The sequence below is a fragment of the Manacus candei genome, unplaced genomic scaffold (assembly GCF_025592945.1).
Source record: "Manacus candei isolate 608988 ecotype Guabito, Panama unplaced genomic scaffold, ASM2559294v1 h1tg000023l, whole genome shotgun sequence".
In the NCBI taxonomy this organism is placed as follows: Eukaryota; Metazoa; Chordata; class Aves; order Passeriformes; family Pipridae; genus Manacus; species Manacus candei.
In genome coordinates, this window is record NW_026138071.1 from 3,546,255 (window position 1) to 3,568,827 (window position 22,573).

At 44.2% G+C, this 22,573-nt stretch overlaps 1 protein-coding gene across 4 annotated transcripts in view; it reads right to left on the reverse strand.

Annotated features, from left to right (window-relative positions):
* Positions 1-16,858: 16,858 nt before the first annotated feature.
* GLI2 (GLI family zinc finger 2) overlaps positions 16,859-22,573 on the reverse strand; it is a 191,430-nt gene continuing 185,715 nt past the window's right edge. For 2 of the 4 annotated variants that reach the window (XM_051786987.1, XM_051786986.1), the window contains exon 14: positions 16,869-22,000. In XM_051786987.1, coding sequence (XP_051642947.1) covers positions 19,644-22,000 — 2,357 coding nt within the window. In that variant the 3' untranslated portion in view covers positions 16,869-19,643. Of the gene's footprint in view, positions 22,001-22,573 lie in introns of all 4 variants that reach the window. The other 2 variants (XR_007904456.1, XM_051786988.1) reach the window with 2 other exon arrangements.

A 22,573-nucleotide genomic window follows, 5' to 3' on the forward strand; every position in this document is an offset into this window, starting at 1 on the left:
GCTGTGATTTATCTGTCTGGAGACTTATTAAAGAAATGTTCCTGCTGTTCACACAGTTTTTTATCATAGCTCTGCCTTTTGACACTCTCAAGTGTCAGAAACCTCTTTCCTTGCTGTTGTAGTCCCAGCAAAAGCCCCACATATGACCCCTCCACTATGCAATGCCTCTGAGCAACTGCACCATAACCCAGCACCCTGGCCTTGCTCTCCCCCAGTCTCACACTGTTGGTCTGTGCAGGGCCTGGAGCTGGACTTGATGATCCTCATGGTTCCTTTCCAACTCAGCATATTCTATGATTCTTTATTTCCTTTTCCAGGGTTATTGCATCACTGCTGGCAGAGCAGCTTATCCAAGTGCCCCCTTCTTCCCCCAGGCAAAACCCACCCAAGTCTGTTTGGATCAGCAACATATGGAGTGTAAGTGGGACAGGCTGTTTTGGGCAGAGCTGTGGGAGCAATAACCTGGCTGCTGCTGCCCCCATGTCCATCAAGGGCTTTCTCTGCAATCTGCAGTGCACTTGGAATCACTGAGCTAAGGCCAGATAGAGGAAAATCTCAAATATTTTGAAAATAAATATTTTTTTCTTTCTTTTAGCAAAAACATGCACTTTCCTCAGCTGGCTCATGAATTCTACTATATTTGGGGTCAGCAAATACTTTGAGGTGCCAGCGTCTTGCTGACATTATTGATATGGGACAACAAACACCTACGTGTCTTTTTGATGTGTGTGACGACAGAAGCAGCTAAAAGTGTTCTGACTGAGCCCCCAAGCACTTCCACCATCAAAATGTAGACACAGGCAGTGCAGGACAGTCAGGGGTTTGTGCTGGATCTTTACTCACTGCTGTCTAGGAAAAAAAAAACTTTATCTGCAAATGAAGTTGATTTTCACTCTGAAAATAGTTCACCATGGAGAATATATAGTGTTATGTGATGTGTAAAATTGGGGTATGATGTAATTTAGAGGTTCCTTCACTCTTTATGAGATGCACATCCATCGCATGTAACCCACTTTTAATAACGAAAACAGTGGAATATTCAGAAAATCTCAGTGCTCAGAGTAGGAAATGGGAGGGAGAGGAAGGACTTGGGGTAACAGCTTTCATTGTGCTTTCCAGTAGCAGGACAGGGGATATTTGCACTCATGTGTGTGTTGTCCCTGATCCATTGGTCAGAACTACTTCCAGCCTTGAGACCCCTGCACAGCACCGTTGAATGAACAAGTCCAGCTACTCATCTCCCTCCCCTCTCCCTGTGGCTGAAGGACCGTCTCAGGAACCTGACACATCAGTTGGCTTCCCACCAGATGTTCCCAGGTCTGCACACAGGAGCTGCACTGCGCATTGGACTGTCACATTTCTGACTACTGTGACCTTGTAATGGCAGTGCTGGGAACAGCTGAAATGTATTACTTTGCATAGCATCCTCCACCACATTAGACATAACATGCATGTAGGAAAATCTGACATACTATTATTGCAAGACCATCCAAATATTTCATACTATCTCCCATACAGTCCAAAACTCGTCATCAACAGACCTAGGCACATTCCCACACAAGGACATAACATGTCATGTTCTAGGAATAAATTATTTAATGAAAAAATTCATGCAGGAGATACTCTTAAATAAAGCCAGCAAACTCTCTAGATCAGCTCTATATATTGCTTCAAAATCATGACTCCCTCTGTTAGGATCTTCAGGAGTATCATCACCCTTCCAGCATCAGCCTGGCAGGAGGAAACTGTCGTCTGGGCTGTGATCAGTGCTCTGGCTGCCCAGCCATGGTCATCAGCTCCCAGTCCCTGTGGGGTCCTGCCCTGTGGCACAGCACACACACTCATATACAGACAAATACACACAACTGAGAAGGGTTGAAAGTCTCCTGCTTAGTGTCTGCTGTCAGAAAGCGCTGCTCTGCTAAAATTGAGCTACCCCATGGGAGTGTGTCAATTTGGACAAACTTATGTTTAGGGAAAAAAAATCAGAGTAACTCATTTCAATAAACTCACAGCAGTCAGCAGTCAGCAGTCAGCTGCCAGAATGGGACATTTCAAGTTTTCAGTCTAAAATGAGTTCTCTTTGGCACCACTGTGCATTAATGTATACCAGAGTACAAATTCTTACATGAAATAATGCCAAATGAATTATAAAACAGAATAGTACTATACAAATCTGGACTGGAATAAAAACATGGAATACTCAAAATATGAAATATACACTAAATATATACATAATCAATGGAAAACCTATAAAAGAAATAATCCAAAAATATTTCAATTGACCTGAAAGGAAGTGTTTCCACAATACTGTTCTGTAAGGGATTTTTAATGAACTCCAATTTTACCTTTCCTATTCAGCTCTTAGTCCTGTGTCAGAAATCCTAGTTGGAGGTAAACACAGGGCAATAGATGCATGAATGCTTGTATAAACATACACAGATATAACTTCTCACTCTTTTGTTCTATTTGTCTCTTTCCTTCTTTTTCCCACAGCATGTGTCCCATTCTGAAAACGGAAGATGTGTTTAGTTCCTATGACAGAGTTAATTACAAAGCAATCAATTGATGCAGTTATTCATGAGAGATTTGGTCATCCTATGGATGAATGGACTTCAAGTTCCTTTTTTATTTTTTTTTATAGCTGCATGTCACAGCCAGGGCAATCACAGTGGTAGCACCCACTCAGCAAAACTCACAGATAAAGCTAAGATATATTATGGGCTTTCTGGAGCCCATATTTTATTAAAATGTCCTTCTCTGCAAAACTAAAGATCAAGGCAAAGAGAGCTCTGTCCTCCAAGGCTACCTCTTAGTCATTTGTCTTTGCTGGAGATGGGGAGGATGTCTACTGTCCATGTCTGGGCCAGAGTCTGGTTTGGCTGCACAAGGGACATGGGTGTTTGATCCACTTTTACGATTTTTCTCCGCAGCCCTGGATTGCATCAAGCCCTGCCCATTGCAGGACACTGCTGTTTGCCCAGAGAGGTGGGGAAGTTTAACCTCTTTCCATTTTTTTGCATCGAGGGGGCTCTGGCAACCCACAGTTTTTGTGTTGGTCCTTGTGTATGTAGGTTTAATTTGACCTGCATTGCAGGCACGAGCAGCAGCATCCCTGCATGTGGGTGCTTGGGCAGTATGTGTGGGTGGAGGAGGCATATGCAGCTGTGAGGTTTTGAAACTTTTTTGCAAGGCTTGAGAGACACAAGTTGCTTTTTTTTTTGGGTCTGAGAAGAGGAAACATTACCTTATTGTAAACAAAGGTTAAGTAAGGATGACCAAATCCTGCATCCAGCAGTGACTCCCCTGCATTCCCACAGGTCAAGGGCAGGGTGTCTATTTGAAGGTGGATGTTTCCTAATGCACAGTCGTTGGTAACCTAAAGCAGGTTTATGACAGAGCCAAGATCAGGCATTAATGCAATAGACTGGTAATTCAATCACTTTATAGAAGTTGATCTGTCCTTTTTATTACAATTATTGTCAGCCCGGGTGTTTCGTTCCATCACTGAAAATAAACATCATTTATCATACTTGTAAAGATTAGCCCCTGACAGCTCCAGCTCTGCTTTGCATAAATGTGTATTAATGTTGGCTCTGTCTGAAGTGGAGAAAGAAGTCTATATTTCACAAGAATGATTAGACAGTGTCACCACTGCTTTAACTAATGTCTTATCATGACGGATAATCAAACTGTGGAAAAAACAACAAAAAAAGGCAATTTATTGCATATGCATTTTTTGCTTTATTGGGCTGAGAAATAGCAATAGTTTTCCTACTGCAATATTGAGGATCATAATATCCAGGCTCTGGGCTGGTGATGCCTCTCTGGGTTTCAAGAGGCAGGTGGTGTCGCAGCTCATCAGCGGAACTGGGACCTCCAACCTCTCTGCGAGGCTGCTTCGAGTCTTTCCGTTTGAAGACCCAGCAGTCTACAACTTTGCCAGACTTTCAACAGCCTGTGCCTTGGGCTGAATTAGGCTTGGAAAGTTTCAAGCTAAAATGATAATGACATTTCTAAGAGTGAGGTTAAGGGAAAATATGATGCCCAGGCTAAAATATTCTCACAAACATTTTCCAGAGAGTCTCTAGGGCTCCTGGGCCTTGGAGCAAGACCTCAACAGTTGGCATGTGCCTACCCTCGAGTCAGGGCTGGGCTTTTGCTGGTCTCATCAAAATGCACCTACATTAATTGCAGAAGAAAAATAAATTTGTCAATGTGTACTTTGCAGATGTTAGAGCTCAACAGCCAAACTCTGCATCTCCATGAGCTCAGGGAGTGCTCAAGCCCCCAGCCAAATGTGCATGTACCAACTCCCCAGCCAGACTGAGGCCGAGGGGGTAAAAAAGACTTTTCTTGTAGTTCTGCTGGTGGCAGTGTGTTTGGGGTCTCAGCTGAGAGCATGGAAGGAACACTGTTCCAGGGATTGTGTGTTCTTGCAGTCTTGCAGTCACCATGGAGTACACCTCTCTGGCATCCAGAGGAATGAAGAACAGCTAAAGACATGAGCTGAAGTTTTTCTCTTTGCCATTTAAGCCAGGACAATGCCAAGAATGTTACCGTGTCTCCTGCCTCTGAGAGAAATGCACATGAGCACTGATCTCCGTCACACACTGACTGCAAGTGCAGAAAAAAACCTCTGCAACTTCTGTGCAAGAACATCAGAGCTGAAGCAAAGTCCTTCTCATCAGTATCAGGGTTGAACAAAGCCAAACTAAATCCCATGTGCATTTTTCAGGTGCCATATTTGATGAGCTGAAGTTTGGGTAGTGCACTGAAAAGTTCATGATTTCTGGGCATTACAGGGGTTTTGCGTATGCCGCAGGCTGTGGAGTAAGGGTGCTTGTGTGAGAGTATCTGCTTTCATTCTTGCTGGTTTTAAAAAGCTATTTCCAAAGTTTATGCCTTCATGAGGGGGAAAAAATAAGCACCCAACAACCTGGAGGCATGGATCCCCAAAAGAAAATGTCAAATTAAACCTTTGATTTATAATCTTATAATTTTTAGGATTATAAGGCCATCTTATTTTGGAAGGCCTGTGCTTGAGATCAGTGTTAATTGAAGATGACACCTTAAAATAAGCCCACTGTGGAGATATCTCATTGAATCAGATCCTAAAGGAGCAATAATACATTAAGTATCATACATGAAAATAAATAAACCTCTTCCCTGCATAACTAACAGCTACTTCTGCTATTAAAGTTAAAGCACTTAAAACACTGGAACTATACTGAGTGCTTATAATGCTATTTCCTCCTCTTTTTTTTTTTTCTAATGGCAGCCCTAGTTTATTCCCTTTCAGACTATAGTTACCTCAAGTTTCACCTCCTCTATTCTGATTTAGTGCTGATGGTGATCTTTACTCTGGAATAACATTGGGAAAAAAAAATCGAAAGTAGGTGAAGGAGCCAGTTGGTGGTGGTGGAGGGAAGGAGTGGGTAAGGATGGCATTGGGACCATTAGCAATTGAAGCAACACTGATTTTAGCCAGTGGTATAAGCAACTGGCACTTTTTAAAGTGCTAAAAGCTTTGGACACAGATTACCATGCACATATTTCAATTTCCTTTAAATCCAGGGAGATTTCCTCTTAGAGCACATCCTCTCTCTCTGACTCTCTCTTTTTTTTTTTTTTTTTTTTTAATTCAGCTAGATTGTGCTTGATGGGGACTGTTAACTCAATGCAGCATATTATATATTACTTCAATAAATCACCGACAGCCGAAGCATTCAATATCATGCAGAGCAGTAATCAGGGGAAGTCTTAATCACACTTTAAATGGTTTGGATTTATGCTCTGTTTTCCACGGGCTACTGCCACTGCTGGAAAGGCATAGAGACACAGCTCCATGGTGGCCTGCCAGGACGAGGTCCAGCCAGTGCCAGGAGCTGGGAGCACAGCCAGGGTGCAGGGTTTATGCCAGGGGTGCAATGCATGGGCCAACGAGGATGAACAGCCTTGAGGTTATTCCTGGAGCTATTTGTACCTATGCAATGGACTCTTTAGATTGCCTGGGGATTTGGGGGTAAAAAGGCATCACTATGACAATGTAAACAGCTGCTTTAATTGCATCAGGGTTGTACAGATATGTGGCAAGTCCTGGGTTTTTTTCAACCAAAAAAATGTATATTGACATAGAATTTATTTTAAAAGAAATCATCAGATAAGAGTAAAACCAGCTGCTGTACTACTTTGCCTTTTGCATTTTGTTCAGGAGATTAGAATCGACTTCTGGATTTTTGTCAGGGAGTGGGAGAAGTAAAGAGGAAGGGCAGTTTAAAAAAAACTAAACAAACCACAAAACCCCTAATTTTTAAACACATTGATTTATGATTGGTGACCCATCAAGACTTTCTATGAAAGCAAAACTTTCCAGCCAGGGGCTGTGGGTGCAAGGTGCATGTGTGGGTCTCATGGAGGCAGGTGCCAAGTGTCAACCCACTGGCAGCCACTGGCAGAGGATGAGAACCTTCCTTCGCAGCGCCGTCACACGCCTGACCTTCACCTTCAGCCTTGCAATGATATACAGATGTGCAGTGATGTCATCTGCCTTGACCACAGGGACAAAAACAGGAGAAATCATAGCAGACAACAATATCCCCTTTTGGGGGGAAGTTAATCATTTGGGTTAGCTCCATGGCCTGGAGCACAGCAGCAGACGTGAGCGCCCTGACCGGGTATCGGCACTCACCAGGGACGCTGGCAGGCAGGAGGTTAACAGGCCTGTGAACCACATCTGGTGGGAGAGCCCTGGGCACTGCGTCTGGCTTTCCCAGCTCAGAACTACTTTGCGGGCCCCTTCAGCTGGAGAGAATGAGTCTCCCTTCCACCCCGGCGTTAAAAGCAGTCACACTGCCTGCACCATAAATTACTGCTTTAGCAGTGGAAATTTGAACAAGACCCAAGCGGAGCTGAGACACAGCAGCTGAGATGGTTAAACAATAGTCCTACACACAGGAAACTCTCCCATAATGTCGGATTTAAGTTCCAAGGAGCTTTGGTATCTGACTGTTGGGTTCATCCCCTCCACCCCTTGTTTTGTTTTCCATTCAGTTCCATGTTGTTCATGTCTCTTAATAGGGCATCCTTCATTATCATTATCCCTAATAGTGGTTTATTGTATTAGTTACAGTTAATTTAAATGTTACCGAAGCATTGAAAACAGATTGCAGATGTTTTGAAACAGATGTTATTTTAATGTTAAAACAAAATCATGAATATTTATGGGTCATTATTGCCTGGGTTGAATTAAGCTCTTTAAATAGTAATATATGGGCTTAACATCTCTTGAAGGAAACGCTCCAAAAAAGGTGAATGGAAAAACATTGTCATATAAAGATTTATAAATCATTTTTTCTGGCAATACTGAGTTTTTCCTTTATGAACAGTCAGAATCAATTACTGTTGTATTACTAAACCAGGTCCTGTTCTTTAGCTCAGAAACACCTTTTCAGGTCTCTGTTTCCTAGAGAAGGGGCCCACCAGCTCCCTGCAAGCAGACCTAAAGTTGTAGGAATATTTTGAGCTGGAGTAATCAGTTTTAAAGGAAAATAAGGTGAAGATGATGCAAGCACACTAGTTACTGGTGTCAGTCTTTCTTACAGAAACACAAAGAGGGTTTGTTAATGCCACATGCGGGCTGTCTCTTCTTAAGTCATATTTCTTTCTTTATGGAGATGGAGTTAGTCTTCAAGGCAGCAGCTCAAAATGGCCTTTCATTCATTACAAAGTTATTTAGTTACGGATAGGTAACTCTGAATGACATTTCTACATCTTGCACTTTATTAGTTGATCCTAGCTGCTAAATGACATGGAGAGAGAGCAGACTATGGCAGGGGAGTTCAGTGTGTTTTGGCCAATTTTAGGGTCCAACCTTCTGGAGTTGAAAATTTGCCTTTGAGATGATGAACTCAAGGGGACTTGATGATGATCAACTCAAGGGGAAGGGGGATAAGAAAATACAGAAATTTAAAAATAATAAGACTGTAAACACAGGGATGATTCCCTGCTCAACAGAAAGACAAGCAAACACTTCTGCTGCCTTAGATGAGTCATGTCCTATTTAGAAGAGGAACAGTCCAAGCGTTAGTTTGTCAGCACTGACTCTGAGGATGATGCTGGGATGGGAATGGTGTAGGCAAGTGGACATGCAGCCACCACTCCTCTTACTGCACTTTGCTTGTATCCACTGGCACAATGTGCTCTAACCTGCAGCATTAATCCTTTGTCTTTTTTTTTTTTTTTTTTTTTGCCTCCAAATTTATCCTTGGAGGAAAGCCTGAGTTCTCCTGAAGCTGGCAGAACTCCTTGTCTACAGGCACAAAACCCCAGAGCAGATGGGCACACATTTTGGCTAACCACAGTGGCAGTTGTTGAGCATTAAGGTCTGTAATCTCATCCAGGAACATCTGAACAGTCCCCTTGTCCCTCAGCTGAGGGGAGCCAGCATCACCTGCACTGCTTGGGCTGACACCCATGAGTGACACAGCACTGCTGCCATGGTGCATGGCAAGCTTTTGCCCCATTGTTTTGATTTCCAGGAATTGGCCAAGAAAGTTTTCTGTTGTGGTCTTATCTCTTGATTTTAAAAGCCATAGTGAGAAATTACATGCATCCAAGTGAAAAGGTGTTCCTTCAACAGCTTGCACTTCCACTTCTTTCATGTCCTGAGGATCATGAAAAGTCTGGTACAGTACATTATATTCGGTAGACTGCCAGAAAGGAGTTCATTTAGTTTGATGACAGATTAATACTGATTCACAAATTAATTTTGTCTCTTTGTATATCAAGGGTGTCCGCAACTTATTTAATTTGTAATAAATATAATTATAGAAATGAATGAGCTATCAAGATTTTTAAAGTATGATCCATCAATGTTGGCATGACTTGTAATCCTGGTCATTATAAATAAAATGGGTCTTTTGCAATATGGAATGCAATTTTCCCTGTAGTTTGTCTCATTATTTTCTGACATGTGGGTTAATATTAAATTACAATGCCTTAATTTTCAAATCAGAGCTCGATTTGTAAATAAGAGGTTAATAAATAACCTTTCCAGCTGGAGGCCTTATTGTGACTTCATTAAAATAAACTTTTAAATGAGATTAAGCCTTGATGGTACCCACATTGTCTCATCTTGTACATTGCAAAACAAAAAAAGAATCTCCTACGGCTGCCAAAAAACCCCATCCAAAGAGCCATTGTGCCTGCAATATATTCATATGGTCTTTTAAATGTCCCATATTACTGGGGTACACCCTGACTTGCTTCATCTCCTGCTTCCTGACACGTGGAGCACAAACCAAGCTGTCCTTCATTGTTTGTGACCTTGAGCACACTGTGAAGGCTGCAGGTGGATGGAGCCTGTTGTCATGTGTTGTGCTGTATGTCTCAGTGGTCCTTCAGTTGATGCAACTTGTCATTTCTAAGGGTCTAAGTTCAGACCTGCTCCTGCTTCTTTGACTGCTTTCTGTTGCATTTCATGTGAGGTTTAGATAGGATATTAGGAAAAAATTTCTTCACTGAAAGGGTGGTCAAGCATTGGAATAGGCTTCCCAGGGAAGTGGTGGAATCACCATCCCTGGAAGTATTCAAAAAATATGTAGATGTCGTGCTTAGGGACATGGTTTAGTGGTGGACTTGGCCATGTTAATGTCTGGACTTTATGATCTTTGAGGTCTTTTCCAACATAGATGATTCTATGATTTAATGGTGATCATGACTGTCTCTCTCATCACAACTTCCAGTGAAAAATACTTTTCTCAATAGCTACCACATTCTTCACAAGAATTTCATGTTCTGACCTGGACTTCTGCAGTCACAGAGATGGAAGGAAAGCTCTGACTTCTCCATTGAAGGTACTCACCTCTAACTGGTATTGTTTTAGCCCTGAACCTAAATTAAGTTGGTTTGTTCTTTTACCACTGCTGGTTGTCCAGCTTGAAAAAAGGTTATTTCCCTTGTAAAGGGGAAGTTTCCCCTGAAAGAAAAGTAACATTATATGTTATTTTTGTTTATATGTTTATACAAAACAAACACTCAACCCCAAAACAAGGGAAAACCCAAAAAAACCCAGGCCACTCTTGAAGGAAGCAGCAGGTTTTTTTATGAGGCAGAGGTTGAACTAAGGTAGCTTCTAAGAGCAAACAGGTTATTTTGAACAGAAAATTTCCAGGCCTGAGCACTGAGAAATTATTTTCAACAGAGATCAGCGTGTTTGTGTCTCTGACCAAACCAGACCCACATCTTTCACCACTGGTCCATAATGAGTAGCTTCACTCCTCCCTTGCAGGGTGTCACAAATATCAGCCCTACCAGTGCAGTGAGAGCAGCCCATGCCAGTGTCATTGGTACTGGGACAGGGCAAATTTCCTTCTAAAAAGTGGCATGTACTGCCCAGAGCAAATGCCCTGAAGCCCCAGGAATATGGGGCAATAGAGACCAAAGAGGTCACATTTTGGTCTCCTCTCTCTATGGCAGATCAGCATCCCTGTGCCTTCCTCATCCTGCTGCCTGTCTACAGGAGCATTCTGGACCATATACAGCTGGGCACACCTAGGTAAGGAGCAACATGGACCCATCTTGCAGCTCCACTAAGCTACTGTGTTCATCTGTCTCCAGCAAAAACTGCTCTGAGAGCAGAAGGAGATAAATCCTTCCTTGAGGTCATTGAGATATTTCTCAGCCAAGGTTTCAGCCTTTGGCCTGGTTCTGACCATGAGTGCTGTTGTTCTGTGATTTCTTTAGCTGTGAGAAACGGTAGGCTCAAAATTTCATGTCTTAAGGAAAAACAAACCACCACCAAAAAAAAACTTACCACTCAGGTCTGCCCTCAAGACCTTCTTTGGCTTAATTCTATGGGCCAGGTGCAATAAATGCTCCTAGCAGAACACTGTGTAATGGCAAAACCCCTGGAGGGGAGCTGGTGCTGCTGACAGGGCAGAATTTTAGTCAGATGAAAGGGATGCAGCAGCACGAGGAGCAGAGGTGAAAGGCACAGGGAGAGTGAGGAGAACCCCTCCGCAGATGTAGCCACAAAACGCAGGAGGAGCTTGACTGGCCACCCTGGAGAAGATGGGAAGGGATGACTGTTTGCCAAGGGAGGACCCCAGGGTAACATTCCTGTTGGCAGAATGTCTCAGAGGTTGGACCTCTATCCCCACCCCTCTACTCACTTTTCTCCTTCATAACATTGTTAAAATATGATTTTTCTGCATGTCATCTATTTTTCCATTCTTCACACAGCCCAAGCATCCTCCTTGGGTCCTCACATGTGACAGAATAGCCCTGTGGTAACATAGGGCTAATAAGGCAAATAATTCTGCCTCACTGGCACTATCTATGCTGGAGGAGAATCTTCTTTGGGTTTCGTCATGATACCCAGTTTTGTTCATTTGAGGATTTTTTTTTTCGAATTTAAGTAGTTTTCATTTAATGTAATAGAGAACACTGATGCATGCGCACAAGACCAACTTCACTATCGTAATCCCCTGATGGTTCTACAGTTATTTTTACTCAAAAAATGGTAATGTCTTTTCTCAGTAGCAGTATAGGTGTTTGAACTATCTTAAAATAAATAAACCTCCTCCTCTCTATCGATGGGGTTTATTCTGAGGGGAGAAAATACCCTCTTTGTTCACCAGTTGTGCTCCCAAATGAGCCATTTGTAAGCCTTGTTGAATCTGTTGAAACATCTGTGGACCAGTGCTTTGCCTGAAGGACCTTGTGTCAGCACTGAAATAAGGGCTGGGAAAGATGTTTTACCTCAGCTAATCTAATTGCAACACAGTACAATGCTTGGTGTGTTACCCAGAATAATTTTAAACACCACTAACAATGTGGCTTTTCCTGTTATAAGCAGAGATGATGCTAAACTAAAAGGCTCTCAACCCCTTACTTTATTTTAAACCTTTGTCTTTTGTGAGATTTGCCCAATCCCAAAGTCTTACAAGTGGAACAACTTTGCAGAAAGAGCAGGGGTGGAAAACAGCTCCTTGTGGCTCCTTTGAGACTTAACTTTCCTGGTACTGATTCATCCATGATGAAACCAGCCCAGCTCTTTGCATACTAAATTTTTCTTTTTTTTTTTTTTTTAATGTAAATGACAGTTAAAACATTTTTTAAGAAATACACAGATAATAGTTTAACTGAAAATCCTCTTGATGTCACTTTTTACAAGACTACTTGAGAAGTCATGTCTCAGCCCCATGCTCTTGTAAATTCAAGGTTTAGATTTGGAAGGTTTTTAGGATAAAGTTGTTGATGTACTGTAAGTATGTGCTAAATTTTGGAACAGCTTTTGAATGGGTTCAGACTTTAAATTTCCCTTGTAATTTGGGGAATTACAGACCATTTTTTTAAGTGTCCAATGACCACAAAGCTGGCTCTCGTCTCTAAGAAAAGCCTTCTCAAATACTTTGGTGTCATTGGTGCTTTCAACACACAGACCACTGCTGATTTGTTAAAAATGCTCCCACTTATTTCCAGTTAGTGATGGAAATGCTGGGATTTATTTTTTTTTTCAATTAAGTAGAAACCTTCACCTGGCTCAGCCCCAGTTTCTATTCCCTGAAAACATTTTTCATATTCTCTGACAAATCTCCTGACACTGCTAAGACAAGCAATCATTTCCAGAGAGCTCCTCAAGCAAGGTGAGACCTGTTTGTTTCTTGGATGGCTGCTTACAAAAGAAATTCACTGGCCTGCAGGAATTGATTAGGATCACCATTTGGAGCACCCTTCTCAGTCGGTGCTGGTGCTACAGGGGGTTCAGCCTCTTGGACTGCAGAGCAAAACCCATTTTCTCACCCCTCCCTAAGATCTCCCAGATACGGTAACACCGCCCACTTTCAGTGTGCCTGGAGTGATGTTTAATCCTCTGTGCATTTCATCGAATTTCACTTATCGTCATTATTGATGAGTGACACAGAGGTTAAACGATTCACATCAAGACATTCTGCTCAAAAAAAAAAAAAAAAAATCCATCAGTTTTCAGTCAGTGAAGAGACTTTGCTCAGATGCCAATCAGATGGGTAGGTGCATCAGCCAGGTACCTTCTCAGAGGGCTGCTTTGCCAGTTGGGAAATGGGTCCAATAAAGCCACCTGGAGATTACCAAGTTCTTGCTGTACAGTAACAGTGGGCAGAAAGGGAGAAGCACGTTTGTTTCTTGCAGCTTGGCTGAGCTGCAGAGCCTGGGAGCGCCTTTGCTCCAAGGTCTGCAGCCAAGGGCAGGATGCTGGTGCTGCCAAAGGGTGGGGCAGCCCACCTACAGACTCTAGGCCTGGGGCTGCTTTGCCTTTCCAAGCTTTCTGCGAATCTGTCCCAGCTGTTTTCCTCGGTCGCTGTCACTGCCATGGTTGTTTCCATCCGAGCAGATGGCTGAAGCCCCCCAAGTGCTGCATGACTGCTGTGCCACCATCACATTGCTCTTTCAGGTGATGGTTGCTTGCACGACTGCTCAACCAAGCAGTGGGAAAAAGAGGTAACAGAGTTAAAAATGCTGCTTTTGTTCCAGAAGCTGTGAAGCTCTACAGATCTACTCTTCGAAAATAGATCTCTCTTGTACCCTCATAAGCTTCACTTCTTTGTTTTATTTTTGTCATGCCCAGTAACACCTCATGGCCCTAGAAACTCCCAGATGGGAGACACACTAGGAGACATAAAGCCATAAAGAAAATTAGCCCTGCTCTGTCCAGAGTTTTGCTTCCTTCCCCGCTACTCTCCTCATTTCATTTGATCTATTTTAACCACTACCATCACACTGTAGCACGAACCTTGGTGCTTTGGCCAACATCCAGCTGTGAAATGTGTGCTCTTCTTCTGCATGATTCACTCTGCAGGTGTCATGAAAGCTGTTCCTCATGCTCCTGACTCAAAAAATGCAACTGTCTGTCGGTCAAAGCCTGGCAGAGACAACATTTCTACGGGCAGAGCACTCTGGGGTCCTTCCCAAAGAGGAACAGAAAAGGCATAGTGACAGGGGAGAGAGGAGGCATTTGTGAAGGTTGTCTTTATCTATATGATTTTATATTGAATGGAGAGAGAAAGGGAGAGAGTCCTTTAGAAGACACTCAGAGGATCAGACCAAGCTGCTTCTTCAAAGTCCTTCCTTAAACATCCTTTCTCTATGAAGACTAGCCTGGGCTGTACTTAATAAGAGTTAAGGCTAGACAGAGCAATATAGACCAAAGACTTAACATAGCCCCATTCCCTGTTTCTTGGTGTAAGAGCTGCCTTTCATGGCGTGTTGTCATGCTGTTGCTCCTTGCTGATACCACCCTACAAATCATGGTAAAGGTGTGATGGTAAAAATTCTGACAGACAGAATTTGCTTTTTGGTAAGCAATTGATACATGGAGGGATATTTCCAGCAAGTCCACTGTAGCTGAATGCAGCAGCTCTTTCAAAGTTGACAGCAGGCATGCCACCATGCCCCCTACATATCTGCCTGACAGGTCAGTGCAGGGAAAATGGAAACAGGGAGGGAAAAGGTCCTGTGTAATGAATCAGAGGTGCTGGTACAACTGGAGGAAGCTACAGTAGTCACAAACCTTCAGCATATGTGAAAACATTGCTTTGTTCTTTTTTTAATTTTATTTTTACACCAAATATATTTAATATAGCCATTTCAAGTTTTACATGAAGCATAAATCAAATAGAAATAAGTGTACTGGCCACAACATAGGTTGTTTTGTAGCTTCTAAATTTCTTAAGTGTTAGGTCATTTTACTTACAAGTTAAATAGCTGTCTGCAAGAGGCCTTGCTTGGTCATAAATTGTCCTTCCAATATTATAAAACACACCATTTATTTACAACGCGTAGACTCTTCCAAGTAGATCCAACAGCTCGTAAAGAACAAGAGCTCCTATGTCATCCCTACTGAGACCACTGCAATAAAGAGCCGTCGGAATGACTTCGTATTCAGTAAGTGCAATCAGATCCAGCAACAGTAGCTTTTATGGGCTTTTTCTCCCCTCCAGGAAAACCTGAGATATTAGTGCAGTATTAAAGAGCTGTAATGGCTTTACCCAGACTGGGATCTTACTCCATCTATGCTCCTACTGGTTTTGGGAGTGGAGTGAAGTTAACACTCACCACAGAGGGTCAGAATCAGACCTGGTAGAATGGTTTGTTTTCATAAGGGATATGATTGATTAAAAATAAGGTTAATTGAATATTATGCAGCTGCCACAGAAGTATAAACTCCAAGCTCTGGCTTATAAACATTTGTTGCAGAAAGGTTATTACCTGCTTACAAGTGGAGCAATGAGCCTTTCGATGCTTGTTTATTCCAGAATGGTGAAGCAGTAAAAATGCACATGCTGGTACATGACCTCAGGTGGGCTCCTCAGAAATCTTAGCCCAGTTAAAGTAATAAATATGTTCTCACAAAGGCAGAGGTGTGCCCTGATTGAACTCTGAAGTGAAACACCAGCTAAAAGCAGCATTTGATTTAGATTAGAAACCCATTTTAAGTGTTTGAAGTAGAAAAGCAGTAGGAGCTGATCTGAGTCTCCAAAGCCTTCTGCCAACAGAAAAGCTCTGAACAATTTCCTTTTAATAATATTAATGCATTTTTTTATTGTGATTTCTGTAATTCTTGGACAGTACAGAGAGGCATGGTATTTATCCAGTGACTTTACAGACTAACAGGATCATTAACACATTCAATGACTCAACCTCAGATCATGCTGAGGGTGACTCGATCTGCATAAGAGATTCACAGCAGCATGGGATTCACCTCACCCACTGGAGAAGGTATCTAAGCTGGCTACTGGGGGTCTCTCTGTAATCAATGAGGAGAGTGACACGTCTTCCAAAGGAAAGTCACCGCACCCTACATGTCTAAACCAGAAAAGATTAATTTCCCAAGAGGGATATGCCAATCTCTTGCTGTGGACCATGAAGGAACCCTCATAATAGGGTAAGGATTTGTCCAAAATGTACCTGATTCTTCGATCCAGCTCAGCAGGGATCCTGCACAGAGGAAAAGGAGTGCATCCCTTTCAGTTGCTTCTGCATGAAACTGCTTGTTCATTTGCACCAAGTGTGATTCACTGAGCAGCTGCTTTGCCCAGCAACTGACTTTCATTCCAAAGTGACTGCTGTGCCCATAAGGATCACCTGTGAACAGTCTCCTCAACCTCCCTTTAAGCTCTAGCCCAGACCACACCAACCCACCCGTACAAAATCAAGTTAAAAATCAGTCTCTTGAGCAGCTGAACTAGCTCTTGCTGCAGCCAAATTAAACCTTTCTCATCAGTGGGCTGGATGAGGCTCTAACTGGATCCCGACTGATGTATCTGTTGCTCACCATATCATTGCTTCCCATCACATACATAATGCACAGATTAATTTCTCCTTTCTCCAAACCTAGTATTCAATTTGTCACTGTCATGGCCCATCACAGTTCTGCTGATCTGTCCTATTTCTGTCTCCTTTTGGACACTGACCAAGACAGTCAACAAGCCATTTTTACTGTAAATCTCCTAGTTGCCAAATTTCTGCAGCCCTTGCTCTGAACCCCTCTCCTGTGCTGTCCCTGCTACACTGACATTTTCCTTCAAATCACCTCCACCAAGAGGCCAGTGAAAACCACCTGGGCAGCAGGACTGTGCTGGCAGCACACCCTGGCCTTGCTGCCTCTCTTCCTGCCACCTCAATCTCATTGTTGACTGGAAGCTCTTCAAGGCAAGAGCACTGCACATCTGTGCTGTGACACACCAGGCCTGTCCAGTTGCTCACCAGCTGTTTCTAAGCAACCACCAGAGTCCCAACTGACTGTGTTGGTGTGGCAATGACAGACCAAGACCAACCACCATCACCAATAAAAAGAAATAACAACAGACACAGTGAATTATGAAAAAAAATTACTTTTTAATGTACAAAAGGTTTATATACAGGTTCAGCATGTTACCTCCATTCTTATGATGTAGAAAACAGCTAAAAATGTTCTTAAGATATAAATTTGACAGAACAATTCACCTACAGTACTTTTAGTAATGATGTCTTCTATACATAATATATACAGTGCTGGAATGGTTATTATAATACTTTTTCTGTAAATGAAGGAAGACCACCACTGGAAAGTCCAAAAAATCTCAAGTCATTGGAGATTTGGTTTTGCTTTTGTATTTGAACTTTTTCTAATGAGATATCTGTGAGGAGGGACTCAGTAGCCACCGTTGCCCTATGCAGCTGTTAAAAAAATCAGATTAGCAGTTGAAGGACACACGAAAGCCTGATCCATCTCAGCATAAGGGATGCCCAGTTGTACTCCAAGCATCCAGGACAACACACAATGTCCTAAAACATTTACTGCCCTTTTTCCATAAATGCAAAGGCAAGGGCAAGGTCAGTAACTGCAGGAGAATATATACAGCAGACTATAAAATAATCCCTTTAAACACAACTTTCACAGGAGACACAAATAAACAGCCAGGCACCTTGCTTTGCTTTCCTGTCCTCATGCACCCTGGACATCAGCAGCAGTCACTGAGGGGTGAAGGGCAGTGGTGAGAGCATCCTGTGTGTACCCTCTGCATTTGGGATGAGGAGAGGTGAGAATGCAGGATGCTGAGAAGCATCTCCCTGCACCAGCCATACCCAGGGCTACCAATCCACCACTGCCAAGCATGGCTGCTAGATGCACTGCTGTGTATCTGATAACACAAAGTTTGCCTGGAGGTAGCACATGGCATTGTCATGTCAGCCCCTGGTCATGCTGGGAAGAGTGATCCTGACATCCATTTGTGCAAAAGAAAAGACACCAGAAAGCACCTTTATAGGGCTGTCCTGGTCCTGTGCAGGGGACGGAATCAGATGCAAGTGAGAACATCACACTAATATGATGGGGAGATGGGAACGAAAGAGTGAAGCTCTGCAGCTGCTTGCCCAGTCAAACTGTAAGAACCTTGGGGGGATGTTACAATTGTTCCCTGCCCTTCAACATATGGGGTACAAAGTATTTGAGGCTATGAGAGCAGGAAGAGAAACGTCGTCCCTGTCCAATGCAGTCAGAAGCTAAACAAGGCCTCCTCCCAAGTACGTGCACCCCACTGCTTCTACCCTTTTGTCTAATGACAGCAAAAATAAATAATGCAACTAAGATTAACTTCAGTGCCAGGTGGGACCATCCTGGAAACAGCTGATCATTATTACAAGCAGTTATATTTTGGTGGAGGATTTGGCTTTAGGAGGCCTTGCTCCTCCCATCTTTTTCCCAAGGACACTTCCAAGAGATTCTCACTGACCAAGCTACTATTCTGACTCAAAGACCTGTTTTGAGACTATCCAGATGTATGTCTACACTGTAGGCTGCAGGTGCAGTCTACTAGTCAAATGAACAACCCAGGTTGACCATGGTGTATTTTTTGGATAAAGCAGCTCTTTTCATGCTGTGGAACATGTTAATATAGCACTGGGTGCATGCCAGCAAGCCTGCTTGTGGGGAAGGCTGTATTAGCTCATGCTTGGCCCCACATCAATGCAGCCACGTGCCTGTTGTGTGCATGGAGCCCAGGTAGAGCCCTGCACTGAGTACATCACACAGACAAACACTGGCCAGATAAATCAGCTCCCCCAGTGCTGCCACATTGGGCTGACACAACCATAAAATTCTCTCCATCACCATCACTTGTTTATATGAGTGCCTCAGCATGCAAACCCCAACAGAGAACGAAGCTGTTGCAAAGCTGCACAGGGATACAAGACATTAAAGATGCATGTGGGGCCCTCGCAGAAAGTCACTGTGCTCAGAAGGTGCAAAAGTTATGCATGTGTGTCAGTCCGCATGCCAGAGCCTTCCTGCCACAGGGGATTATTTCCCAGTGATTGCTGTTCCCAGGCCTTTGCTCCACTCTGCACATGATATAAACCACGTTGTAAACACATCTGATCAAAGTGTGCATTCACCTTTTATGTGTCTCATCAATGTGTCTTTCCAATGTTTTCTCAGAAACACCACTATGTTTTTATAAATGTACATTTTATATACGCTTCTGGCAATACACTATATTTGATTTTTAAAGGAAGAGAGGCCTTGGCTACTTAACAAGAAAGCATGGTAAGGCACTTTGCTGAGAAGCCGTTTGGAATCGTCGCTCTTTGCAAGGTACAAAGGCATTTATGGTATAAAACAATACTGCTGGCAGAGGGCTTGTTTGGAGACGTAACTAAACCCTACTCTCATCAGAGCAGAATACATAGTATGGCTTTTATTCTAATCAAAACTGCATCCTCCCATTTCTTTCTGGGGCAGGTTGAAAACGGAATTTTTTTGCAAATGTAACTAATGGAAAACGATGGGGAGTGCTATTTACAGGGCTTCTGGGAAGGGAGTCTTTCATCTCTAACCATCCTCATGCTGTTTCCTAGCTTGGTGGTGATACCATTCAGTGCTCTGGGAAACCAAGTCAAAAAAATAATACTAGAGGTGCACCCCTGTGGTGCTGAACTGCCTAGATATAGTTTACATAATTCTGTACAAAGACTTTTTAAAATTTTTGTTTTGAATCCCTTTAATATATTTAGTACTTATAAAAAACCCTACTCTATTGAAACAGATTATTTTTGAAAAGCACATTCATAAAACTGTTTCACGCAGAGCTCCTTGGATAGCACTAAGGCCTTGTGCTTTACTGTTATGACATCATGTTTAGAAATTTACTCTCTTCCGCCAGCGTGGTTAGCATGGAGCTCATATCACCTATTGCCATATTGCTTATCCCTGCAGGTATGCTGGGCAGTGTCAGAGAGTTTCGTGGAGTCGTCAGGCGAGAGGAGTTCTGGGAGAGGTTCTGCAGGATGCTGGGGCTCAGGGTTCCCGACATCAAGCTCGAATGGTCCCCATCATCCATGATGGCATCAAAATCTATCTGGGGCGGCTCAAGACCTTGAGAGTCCACCGTGCTGGACACCTGGTTTGCACCTGGGGAAGGCAGAGCGGCTGGCTTGCTGTTCACTGTGCACTGCTGCTGCCTGACCCGGCAGTCTGCGTGATTATCAAAGCTGCTGTTCTGTTCATACATGTGGATTTGACCGTAATAGTACATCAAATTGTTCTCCCTCGTGCCCTCCGCGCACTGCTGAGCGGGTGCTAGCAACATGTCACTGGTTCTTTTATGCATGGCCTCTGTTGTCTCCTGGCCTGGGCTGGTGGTGTTTGTAGGATGGGGAGTTCTCATGTACCCCAGCTGCTGGACGGTGCGGAGGCCTCGGGGTCTGCTGCCCGGGTTCGGCTCGGGCGGAGGACGAGGCTGCATCATACCGGGTGGATATGCCTGAGCAGCTGAAGCCATCATGCTCTGCTGAGGCTCAAAGCTGGGCTGATTGGAGGCCATGATGGGCTGATGGAAGGTCTCTTGAGCCATGGGGAAGTTCAGGTGGCTTGGCTGAGATGAGTAATTCTGCTGACTCGGTTCATGCATGACCTGTCCCAGCACTGGGCGCTCACTGTTGTTCCTGACCATCAAAGAAGGGTCGGTCGTCATGTCCATTTGCTGAGGGTGAAGGTGAGGTCCAGACTTTGCTGCCATGTTGCTACAATTAGGAGAGATCTGATTTGGGTTGCCACTGATTGCACTGGGACTCAGCATCTGATGAGGTTGGTTGTACCCTGTGTGCAAGCCCACATCAGGGTTCATACTGGGGCCTAGGCTCATCGGCTGCTGCCGCAGCTGCATACAGTTTAGCCTCTGCCCATCCATGCCCACATTTCTTTGCATAAAGCTCTGCTGTGTTACATTCATACCGTTGTCTGGCAGCTGCATTTGCTGCTGGCTGTAGTTCTGGTATTGACCAAAGTTCTGCTTCTGCTGCACCACCGCTAAGTTCCCTTGTGAAAACTGCTGCTTCGACTGATTGGACATGATATCAACCGTACCTGAGCTGACTTCATTCCACTGGACAGGCATGTTATTTTTATTCATGTCTGAGGAAGTGTCAAAACTCATGGAACACTCTGCCATCATGGGTCCCAAGTGGCTCATGCTTGCCTCAGCCACTGCCATCCTGCGCTGGCTGGGCAAAGCTGGAGGCTGCAGCTTCCCACTTCCCTGGAAGTTCTGCATCTCATTGCCGTACCCCATGGAAGTGCTCTCGGCCGCTGTCCCATTGCTCTGGGATTTGATGTACTGTACCACATCATCCGGCAGCACAATGTCATCATCTCCAATGGGCGCCTCTGTCTCCCCGGACATGGCTTCCATGGCGATGTTTTCACTGATGCTCAGTGGTCGGGGTGAGTAGGTGTGCCGGGGTAGGCTCCCATCTGAGCGCCCGTAGCTCTGCAGACCAAAATTCCTCCTGTCTGTGGGTTGTGGAGGATGGAAGGGGTTCATGCTGTTGGTGCTGTTGAAGCGGTGAACTCGTGGGAGGGCCTGGGGGTCTCCGGCAGGTCTCCTCACTGGGTCGCTTGCCCGTCTCATGCAGTTGCCCTGCACCTCGTGGGGAAATGCTGGAGCTGATGGGTAGCCATAGGTGTTACCATCACTGCAACGCCTGGGGCCTGGTGGGAGGCGGATGGAGGGCAAGGTGGGGTCTGGTCCATCCATAAGTGAGATCCTGTTCTTCAGGGTCATCCTCTCCATGTTCGGCAGGGGGGTCGGAGGAGGGCCCCCTGTGGCAGCAGCGTACTTGGCTTTCAGCCTGTAGTGCTGAGCTGGCGTGAGGTTCAGCAGACCTGGCATCCCGCTGCACTGGCTCGCCTCGCTTGACCGACGGGAGGCGTCTGTCGAAATCGGGTCATAGGAGTCGGCAGAGCTGGTGTTATTGGGACGGTGCCCGAGGTGCGAAGCCTCACTGGAACGGCGGCTGGAGAAGTACGGGGAGATCCCTGATGACCTGCGGCTGACGGTGTAGGCAGAGCTGACGGTGCTTGTTGTACTGTCACGGCGCTCATTGAGCTGGTTCAGCATTGTAACCTCATTGACAGACAGCTCCATTATTCTGGGATTAGGCAGCGTAGCAGAAGAACCACCACTGTTTTCTAGAACAGAGCCTGAGAGAAAGGTTGCAGGGAAGGAAAAGGTTTAGTTAGCTGAGAAATTTCACTTGGTAGTGTTCCTGGTGACAGAGTACAGACCCACAAAGACACCCTCAAATATTTCATGGGAGTGATAGTGAATTTCATTGCTGCTAGTGAATTCAGAGCTTCATCTTCAGCTCTATGTCCATGTAAAAAGAGCAAGAAGGCTCTGGAGAGAAGTTAAGAAGTCCCTGCTGGACAGTCTTTGTAATGTGTATGCCCCAATACTCAGTTGCTGAGGGAATGTCTCCGCTTGGGCTTCTCAGTAGGAAAAAAGTAGGACTGCTGTGAACAGTGCCACAGGGACAGCATGTAGCCACAGCCACAGCTCTCTCTGGGACAGATGCACAGTCAGGGATAGGAGGTCAAGAGCCCAAAAGTTCACATTCAAAGTCTCTTCCAAGAGTAACCCAAAAAGCTCCAATAACTAAGCTGTGAGGTCTATTATAACCCAGACACTATGCCTTGGGACTTCCTGGCGAAGTTAAGAGGAGCACTGTAGGGATCATAGAGATACTTTTACCAGGAATTGTCAGCCAGTGGGAA